This window comes from Myotis daubentonii, chromosome 18, assembly GCF_963259705.1.
Source record: "Myotis daubentonii chromosome 18, mMyoDau2.1, whole genome shotgun sequence".
In the NCBI taxonomy this organism is placed as follows: Eukaryota; Metazoa; Chordata; class Mammalia; order Chiroptera; family Vespertilionidae; genus Myotis; species Myotis daubentonii.
The window spans coordinates 35,104,963-35,114,815 of record NC_081857.1 but is presented as its reverse complement, the minus strand read 5'-3'; the positions used below and the strand labels follow the sequence as shown (position 1 = coordinate 35,114,815).

The 9,853-nt window shown below is 46.0% G+C and overlaps 1 protein-coding gene and 1 long non-coding RNA gene across 8 annotated transcripts in view; one reads left to right on the top strand and one right to left on the bottom strand.

The window, feature by feature from the left end:
- Positions 1–240: 240 nt before the first annotated feature.
- Positions 241–4,259, bottom strand: LOC132220345 (uncharacterized). Its single transcript, XR_009449765.1, has 2 exons — positions 4,016–4,259; positions 241–719 (listed from the first exon to the last, which is right to left on the bottom strand). It is a non-coding gene; the product is annotated as an uncharacterized LOC132220345 (long non-coding RNA).
- A 1-nt stretch (position 4,260) lies between these two features.
- Positions 4,261–9,853, top strand: part of SLC22A15 (solute carrier family 22 member 15) — a 41,115-nt gene continuing 35,522 nt past the window's right edge. For 6 of the 7 annotated variants that reach the window (XM_059673317.1, XM_059673318.1, XM_059673321.1 and 3 more), the window contains exon 1: positions 4,261–4,492. In XM_059673317.1, coding sequence (XP_059529300.1) covers positions 4,406–4,492 — 87 coding nt within the window. In that variant the 5' untranslated portion in view covers positions 4,261–4,405. The remainder of the gene's footprint in view (positions 4,493–9,853) is intronic. The other variant, XM_059673316.1, reaches the window with a different exon arrangement.

The following is a 9,853-nucleotide window of genomic DNA, read 5'->3' as shown; positions in this document are numbered from 1 at the left end:
ATGAATGTCCTATTATCTAAGCTCAGTGCCTCTTGAAAAACATGTAAATTTGGACTCTTAGCAAACAAAACACTCTAGTATCTAAACTCAAACATAATTTCCCCCATATTTCATATCTCTCTACTGTAACTCCTGAATTTTAGACCTACCTCTATTCCTACTCTTTCGTTTTATTGCTAAGGTTTGAGACATAGAAATGGCCTATTTCTCCACATTAAACTTTGATCTGTTTTAATATATATATATATATTTCACCGATTTAGGGATGGCTTTTGAATGATTGTTGTTAGTTTGAGCGGCAAGATGGTGGAGACATGTCCATCTCACTGCTAAGTCCATTTTCTTTTTGCTTCTTCACCCTTTGTCTTCTTGCTCCTTCCTCCCAGAAATCTACCCACAGAATCTGACTTCCTTGTGATCTGATTATTCCCTTGTATTTGCTGTGTTTATATCAATTTAAGGTTGGCAGTTATCTGCACTCTGACTACCTTCATTAAGGCATCTTACTGTGACATACTAACAATCTAGGGTCATCTCAGCATGAAGGTTCCTGCAGAAGGAACAACATTCTTCAGATTTCTTAAAAAGACAATAACTCCAGGTACATTTAGGCTGGTGTACAACACTGATTCCCAAAGGATCTGATACAACGCTTAACATACATGAAGTCTGTTATCTCGCACAGCAAGTTTCAGTTGACTTCTGGGACACCACTTTAGCTGTGAAGCAAAAGACAGGACACAGTGGTTAGGTGTGCAGGTTTTATGATAAAACTATAATGATTGAGTATAATTGCTTCAAAGCTTTATGTAGTTCACTAAGTTCAGCTAACCTGTTTTCCTCTCATAGCCCCCAAGCTGTGTATTGGATAGATACCCTATTCTAAACATTGTCTTATAATTTTTTTACTATTTAAAAAACCCCAGATGTTCATTACTCTTGAGTTATAAAAGAAAGAGACAGGTACTGTAAAATTATGGTCGAAAAGACTTGAGAAAAAATGAGAAAAGAATGCTTAGATGGGGAAACTGTGCTCTCAAAATGGAGCTCTTTGCCGAGAGCCACAGATGCAATACCTTGAGCCCCAGGAGAGCACTGGTTAGTCCAGCTCTGCCTTCAGCGCATGCTCAGAAGCTCTGGCAATGACAGTAAATTGGGGCACGGAAATCCAGCTGGGCCTGGGTGGGTTAAGAGGAAAGGGCAGGATCTTAAAGGGGTAGTGACCATTTAAAAAAGCAACACTTCGCCCTGCCAGTTTGTCTCAGTGGATAGAGGATCAGACTGCGGACTGAAGGGTCCCGGGTTCTGTTCCAGTCAAGGGCACATGCCCGGGTTGTGGGCTGGATCCCCAGTAGGGGGCGTGCAGGAGGCAGCCGATAGGTGATTCTCCCTCATCATTGATGTTTCTCTCTCGCTCTCCCTCTCCCTTCCTCTCTGAAATCAATAAAAATATATTTAAAAAATAAAAATAAAGCAACTCCTCAAAAAAATTTTTTTTAAATAAAAGAGGAATACCTCTCAGTCCCATTATTCCAGACATAGGCCCTCCAACCTATCACCACCAACTTATCCCACTTTCTATGTTCCCTGTCTCAGTTAAAAGTACTTCCATTTTCCCAGTTATTGAAGCCAGAAACCTAGGAGTCATTCTTCATTACTCTTTTGCCTCTGCAAAATGCAATCACTATCAATTTTTACCTTAAATTTGACTTTATTTCTCCATCCCCAGTATCACTGTTCTGGTCTAAGCCCTCACGCCCTCACTGGGTCTGAGGCCTGCCTGGGCCTTTACAACAGTATTGCAACTGGTGCTGTATGTATTTCCTACTGTGGTCAAATCATCTTTAAAAATCACACTCCTCCAGCTTATGGCACATCAGTGGTTCCCATCTCCTGTAGGAAAAAGTTCAAACTCCTCAGCACTGCACACCTAGCCTCTAGCAACCATCAGACCTCATCCCGACACCATCCGGGTTGTACTTTCTGCTCTCGCAATAACCAACTCCTTTATGCTTGGGCCCACTTAAAATATGTACACTTTTAGGGTAAGATGAAATAATCCAATGTTTACTTAATTTATTAATTTATCTGTAGGTCCTATATTAACTTCTAATTTTTTTCTCTCCTACACATCACGATGTCAAAGAAAAAGTTTCAAAAGTTAAAAATGTGCCTCTAACCAATAAAGAATGAACACATGTCAGAGATTTTATTTTAATTAATGAAAGCATTAGTAGGATGGTAAAGCTGATTCTAAGATCATTTGAGGAACTGGTTATTTCAAGGACAAACAAAAAACAAAAACCCAGAATGTTAAAATAAGATTGCTAGATCAGATACAAAACGAGTTAATGTTTTACTGGGCAATGAAATAATAGATGATCTTTTCTACTCAGTATAATCATTTATATCTCTACCGAACAAAAATCTACAAATTTACACATAACTGCACAGTACCTGGGCTCTAACTCATAGCAAATAGCAAAGTCAAACACAGGGAAATTCCCTACAGAATTAAATAATCCCGGCTTCCTTACTGCATTGAAGGACATACAGGCCTCTTCCAAGTGCCCGATAATTTTTCTTAACAATAGACATTTTTTATTAAAACACTTCACACAAATCGCTTCCACCGGTGTTTTCACACTACAACAATCACTTCTTGAGCCACCTATCCAAGTTTTCCAGAACGGCATTTTCATGTCCCCCTAAGTTTTCTCAGGTAAAGCACTCCTGGATCTTGTGTAAGTTCTTATGAGTTTGAAAAGAGAATAGCTATGTTAGATGACTGCGAACATTGAAACAGTGTATAGTTATGTGGATGTTAAAAGTGTAGGAGTAATGCCCTGGCTGGGTGGCTCAGTTGGTTGGAGTGTTGTACACCAAGACTTCAGGTTCAATTCCCCGTCAGGGCGCATACCTAGGTTGTGGGTTTGATCCCTCCTCAGGGCTAGTTGGGAGGCAACTGATCAATGTTTCTCTCTCTCTCCCTCTCCCTTCTTCTCTCTCTAAAAGAAAAAAAAACAACCAAAAAACTAAAGACATGGAAGTACTACACAATAAAACTGAGAGACACAGAAAAGTAGTACCCAGAAAGAAATGCATATAGCCTTAAGAATAATTATTCTTAAAAGAAGAAAATTGAAAGCAAGTAAGCTAAGCCTTCAAGTCATATAACTAGGAAGAAAATGACAGAGTAACAAAAGAAGGAGAAAAAGAAAAGAATTGATAGAATCCATAAAATAGAAAATAAAAAAAATAGATAGGAAAATCACAAAACTGGTTCTTTAAAAAATAATACCTGGTAAGACTGATAAGAACAGAACAATAAAAATGAACAATATTAAGATTGGAAAAATGGGTCATAAACACAAATAGAGCATGATTTTTAAAAATCCTAAGAGAAAAAGATGAACAAACGTTTCTAGAAAAAAAATAATAAAGTAATTTAAGAGCACAAAGCCCCAAAGCTATGCGATATCTACCTAGCTACCTACCTATCTCTGTCATAAAGAGGCTCACTCTGAAAAGCAAGAGGAGTCCAGATGGTTTCAAGGAGAGTTTTACCAAACACTTCCAACTCGTTTTACTAAACTACCATAATCCTACAGCCAAATCCAGACCGGGTCAGCAGGCAGAAAGGATGTAAAATCGAGGCTAGAACATTAGCGGGTCGCCCCCTCCTCCCAATATTGTATTGGGGGCCATGGCCTGGACGCTGGAACACTCTGCAGCTGTCAAAACCAGCCTTAGGAGGTGGGGGAATGAGGGGCCGGCCGGCGGCCCTGCCTCATCTTCTTCACCTTCCCTCCCACCCACACACCTGGGCAGCCAGAGCCGCTGTCCCGCAGGTGAATCCTTCCTCCCCGCGCTCCCTCTGCACCTCGGGCACGTCTGCATAAGGCACGTTTGCATAAGCGAAGCTATCAGTGGTGCAAGGCCGGTAGGACGGGGAAGAAACGCCGAACAGCCCTCTTCCGCGAAGGATCTAGAACGCCCCCTCCCCCCTCCTCACATTAAACTGCTTCACACAAAAGGACAAATACTGCCGAGCCGCCACCAGGTCGCCAGCCTTCCTCCCGCCTCCGCGCCCCCAAGCGGGGGCCGGGGGTGGCCCCGGCTGCGGTTCCCGGCTCCCGGTTTCTCCAGAGAGGATGCCGCTCCGGGAGCCACTTCCTCTTCCTCCCCGAGCCGCTGGCACCAGCTGTTTCTGTTTCTGTCTCGGATACAACCCGTAACAGGAAGCGCCGGGCCGGCCGGGTACCCGGCTTCCCGCCCATCGCACGCCCCGCGCCCCGTCCCGGGGTTCCGCGCCGCCCCGCCCCGCGCGCTCCCCAGCGGCGCCCGCGAGTCCCAGCCGGTGCGGGTGCGGGTGCGGGTGCTGGGAGGGGGGGCGCGGCCCGCCATGGAGGTGGAGCAGGCCTTCCAGGTGGTGGGGGAGATGGGCATCTACCAGATGTACTTGTGCTTCCTGCTGGCCGTGCTGCTGCAGGTGAGTCCCCGCCGCCCCGACTGTGCCCCTTGTCCCCGGCCCGGGGCGGCCCCCTCTCCCCCCCAACGCCGGGCCCGGACGCGGAGGCTCTGCGGACCCCCTCCCCAGGCGCGGGGAGCCTCCGGGCGTCACCCCGCGCCGGGGCGGGGCTGGCTCCCCCAGCAGGCCAAGGTCGCCGCCGGCCTGACGCCCCAGACCCTGCAACTTTGGCGGTTCCCCAGGCCCACCCAGCCCTCCCCTCGAGTGTGTTTGTGTGGGGAGGGTGGGGCAGGGGGGGTGGAGAGTTGGGAGGTAGGGGTGGGGCTACTTCATCAGACCAGCCTGCTACTAAGGCATGAAAATGCTGTTGTTGCCTGTGAGCCACTGTGAATGCGAAAGCGAATTGTTGCTCTAACCTGCGGGCTGTCACCTGGGAGTGGAGACAGCTGAGCGCCCTGGCCGCCGGGGTCAGGTCAGCTCCGCGCCGGAGCGACCTCCTTCTGCTCTGGGCATCTGCATGCTGCCTTTCGCTGGATTCCAGGGGCTTCCTGTTCCTGAGGTTGTCAATGCATAGGTTTTTGTTGTTTTTTTTAAGTTCTTCTGGGCCATTCTACCTAGAGGCCAGTGTCGGTTGAGACTAAGTCGTATAGTGTCATCTCAGTGTGTGATTATAAAATGGAACCACTTCTTCACTGTACAGAATTCCCAGAAACACTTGCACATCCCAACTAAAAGCCTGGGTTCCCCGTGCTCAAGGTCACTGCAAGTACACTTTTCCAGGCAAGAGTTACTCCTTTGCCAGCTTAAAGGGTCCGTTTGACATCATTTACCTCTCCCAATATTCTTAAAGGCATTTTATTCACAAATCCTTTTATTAGTATTTACTATGAGTCAACCATTCTACTTCTTCATTCAACACATATGTGAGTGCCTACTGTGTGCTTAGCAGGGGCTACAATGGTGGACAAATCAAAGCCCCCGTCCTGTGAAGCTTGTATTCTAGTGGGGTGGGGTGAGGCCGGCAGACAGGTAAATAATTACAGTTAATATGTAATGCTAGAGATTCTGAGAGAAGTACAGTTCATCAGTTGCTTAAACCTTGCATAAGGCAACTGCTCAATCGGAAGATGGGGTGGGGAGAGGTAAGGGTGGACTTACTGGTTCTGTTTTCCTTTGAAATGTTTGAAAGTTCAGTTGATTTCATCACCAGCTAGGAGAGCTGTTCAAATGGACTGACAGATGACGTCAGTTCTTTCTCTAGCAAAGCAAGTTCTCAGTTGATAAATATGCAGTATTTTGTTAAGTTTGTTTTAGCTTTAAGTGTACTTTTCCTACGAGGAAAAAAAAGTGTTTGTGCTAAATTACAAAAGTGTGTTTAAAACCGAGAGAATAGAATAGTCACCATGATGCCTGATTTCATATGTTATACTTTCTCCTTGAGAAAATTATTCTCCCGTTCTAACCAAGAATCGCAGGAACATAATCCCTGGCCGAGAAATCCCGCCTCCCGCTTCCCCATCCCTGCACTCCGCCTTTGGTGCCATTAGCTTCTCACCTGCCCGGCCAGGTCCCCAGCAACCTGGGATACGTTTGTATTGAGTGGAGTGCGGCACTAAAAAGGCCACTGCTCAGGGCTCAGGACCCGTTAAGTTCCCCTCACTTTTCTTTACGGTTGACTCAGTCGGTTAGAGTTTGGTACCAATGTTACAGAAAAACCGGACAAGAACCAAAACAGCGCTCTGAGAGTTTGGAGTTACACTTTATTCTCCGCGGCAGGCTCAGGGAAATGAATCCAAATTCTAAGCAAAGCTACAAGCAGAACTTCCCTTTTTATGGAAGAGCCAGCCCTTTGTGCGCTTGCTGGCGGTGGCCTTGGCAACGACACAGTTCTATCAACTAAAAAATGCACCTGGCATGGCATTGGGTGTATCTAGTCTCTGGCCTACAAGGTCAGACAGCTGAGTTTATCTCCCCCATTATTCAAGCAGGCTAGAAAGCAAAGTTACTTTTTCAGAATTAGATAGAGGCCGTCCAAAGAATAGCAGAGAATTCCAAACAGCAGTTTTACAGAATAGGGGTTTTCCTTTATACCAAGGAGGTCTAAGCACCTGACCGTGACTGTTCATTGATCTCTAGGCCCAACAGGTGGTCAGTATTTGCCGTAGAAAAACCAGGTCTTGAGTGTTGGGAACGAAGTGACTGTTTATTTTGTAGGTGTGGGCTGGGAGGTGCCTTTAGCTGAGCCAGTGTCAATGGAGGAGAGGCCCCAGGACAGGCAAAGGGGAGTTAGCTCTTCACAGCTGTCACACGTGGATGAGGACCCAACCGCCCCTTTAAGATAGTGAGCAAGTGGTCCTAGGATCGCCCCAAGTTTTCCTGGATATGGGTGTGGAGGTCCGCAAAGACCTCTCCATCATGTCTGTTGTTGGAGAGGTTTGGCCTGCAGGTGCCAGTGCTGGGTGTGCCGTACACAGTCGTGGCTCGAGGCTGTCATCATTCTGGAGGGGGTTGCTTCCTCCAACAGAGGGAAAAGCCAGGAGACCTTTTCAGAGTTACAAGGAAGGAGGTTGATGTCTAGTTTTAAAACCAAAGCACTTGTCTGCTGTTGCCCAAGGAAGGTACAGAGCAACTGCTATCAGCACTGGCCGGAGGGGGGGGGGGGTGCCAGAGAGCCCTGCACATGGCGGATGGGACCATGCCAGAGGGAGGGAGCTCTGTGGCAGCAGAAGCCGTCTCTGCACCTGAGATTTGGTGACGACCAGCCACAGCTGAGAAACACAGAACCGGGGGTGGGGGTTGGGGGGGGGGCAGAGACGCAAACTGCACGGGTCCTGTGGTGTGTGATTCCTTCTGGGACTGTAATTGTTTCTTAAATGGTTTGAACTCCCTGTACTTCAGACACATCCAAGTTCAAATAAGAGGACAAAACCCCTTTACAAAGCCTGCTCTAAAGGTCTTTTGGTTAACTGTGTTCTTGGTACTGATATGGTCATCTAGCTCCTCAAGAAGTGACCTCAGTACGCAGTTACCTTTGGCTGGGGGACAGTCCTTCACACTCCTGCAGACACACACGATCTGTGGCATCTCCATAGTGGCCGGCTTTCAGATACATAAAGAATATGTGTAGACTTTATAGATTTCCCTTGCATGTGATAAGATGCAAATGCCCTGTGATAGTGATATGTGGTTTTAAAGTCTTTAAAAAATTTTTTTAGAGAGAGAGGAAAGGAGAGAGAGAAACATTGATGTGAGAGAGGAACATCAACTGGCTGCCTCCTGCACACCCCCTACTGGGGATCGAGCCCACAGCCCAGGCATGACGGGTGAGGGTGTGGCTCAGTTGGGTGAGTAAGTTTCATTCCATGCACCAAAACGTTGCCAGTTCAATTGTCTTAAGAACAAGCAGTAGGCTTTACAATTTTACAGTTAGAAAAATTCTTACCCCCCAAATATACATGCCCTCCCTGGGGTTATTTGTGGTATTGAAATATGAATAATTCTGTTTATTACTGTTTCTGTTTTCTGATGGTGACTCAGAGTTGATGTCATCACCACTATTTGTGTGTGTGTTTGCCAGGCTGTCTGGAGGAGGAAGGCTGGAGTACAATTCTTTGTTTTTTGATCTCTTTAGACGTAAATGAAAATGGATGCTACTTCTTTGTTTTAAGCCAGAGACTCTAGCGCCTCCCTTTTCCTCACGATCATGAATCATAGGTTGTAGTATAATTTGCACAGGATTTAAAACATCCCTTAACCAACAGGAACATGTAACCTGTAACAAGCATTCGTTTCACCAGCAAAATTGTGACGCTGCGGCGAGCCTCCGCTTGAGGTGTGGTTCTCGTGTTCCCGAATGCATTATTCTTATGTCAGCTGTTAATAACCCCAGCACTCCCAGTCCATTCACACCCTCCACGCAGGAAGTGCCTTTTCACGGTGTTTTAGAAAGTGGAAGGACTGAACAGGTATTTTGCAGAAGATAAAACTGTAACAGTCATTTAAAGATGTTTACCTTCAGCGGTCATATGGGGCAGGCATATTAAAATGACTATGAAATATCATTTCACACTTATTAGATTAGCAAACATTGAATAGTCTCACAGTACAAGTGTGATGAAAACGAGCAGTAGAAACTACTGCCATTTAGAGAACGATTTGGTCCTGCTAATAAAATCCAAACCCAGTGTGGGACTCCTAGGTATACGCCCTGTACAGTGGGGCCTTGACTTACGAGTTTAATTCGTTCCGAGACCGAGCTCGTTAAGGAGCCCGTTAACTCAAATTACTCTATCAACTCAATGCAAAAAATCGGCTGAGAGCTGGTATCTCAAAAAACTCGTTAGTCGGGACACTCGTAATTCAAGGCCCCACTGTACTATCTCTTAAACAGGTGCATAAGGAGATTGGTAGCAGATGCTTATGCAGCATGGTTTGCAATAATAAAAATTAGAAGCCCCCTAAATTAATCTCAAAAAGGGACTGGATGATTAAAGTGTGGTATAAATTTGTTAGAACATAACAGTTAAAATGAACGAACCAGATCTGTATACAGATACGTGGATGAATCTCTAAAACACCAAGTTAAATTACCAAAAAAACCCACAACAAACCCTAAATGTGACACATACTCATTATAGATTTTAAAAACAGGTGGGACAGGACTATTTGGTGTGTGAATGTGTATGAACAACATGGAAATATGAGAACTTGGAGTAGAAGAGCCACGCCCAGTTCATGAGATTGGCTATCTCTTGGGAAGGAGGGGGAGGGAGTGGCCCCAGGAAGGGCAGGGGAGGGGAGTGGTGCGAGGAGATTTCCTCTCTATCCCTAATATTACGTTTTAAAAACCTGAAGCAAGTGTGATACAGTGTTAATTGTGGCTCTGGTTTCATGATCCGTATGTTGTTCATTTTGTTTTGTGTTATTTTTTTAAAATTAAAAGATGGTAAAGCAAAGGTCTGCATCCCTAGGAGAGAATGCTGCAGTTCTCTGTATGAGAAGGGGCCCCTCTTTGATTGATATCCCTTTAGCCAGTGATGGCTGTGAACTGTGGTCATTTAACACTTGGGAGGGTGAGGCAGAGCGAGCTGCGCTCAGGGTGCTTTATTAAACTTCGTAGAGAATGCTGTCACAAGTAGTATCGCCCACCTGCTTGCATTTGTGGCCATGCCCCGCTCTCCCCAGAAATTCACAGGCAGACAGCCTTTTGATGAGGCGTCACTGAGGTGGATAGCCGATGGTTCCAACCTGGCAACCAGGAGCAGGTGACGAAGTTCGTGCCATACACATAAGCGAAGGCCTTTATGTATTGCAGTCATGGAGACCAGCGCTCATGCCCAGGAGGTTCTCACCACCACCAGGGGCTCAGCCATGATGAGAAGC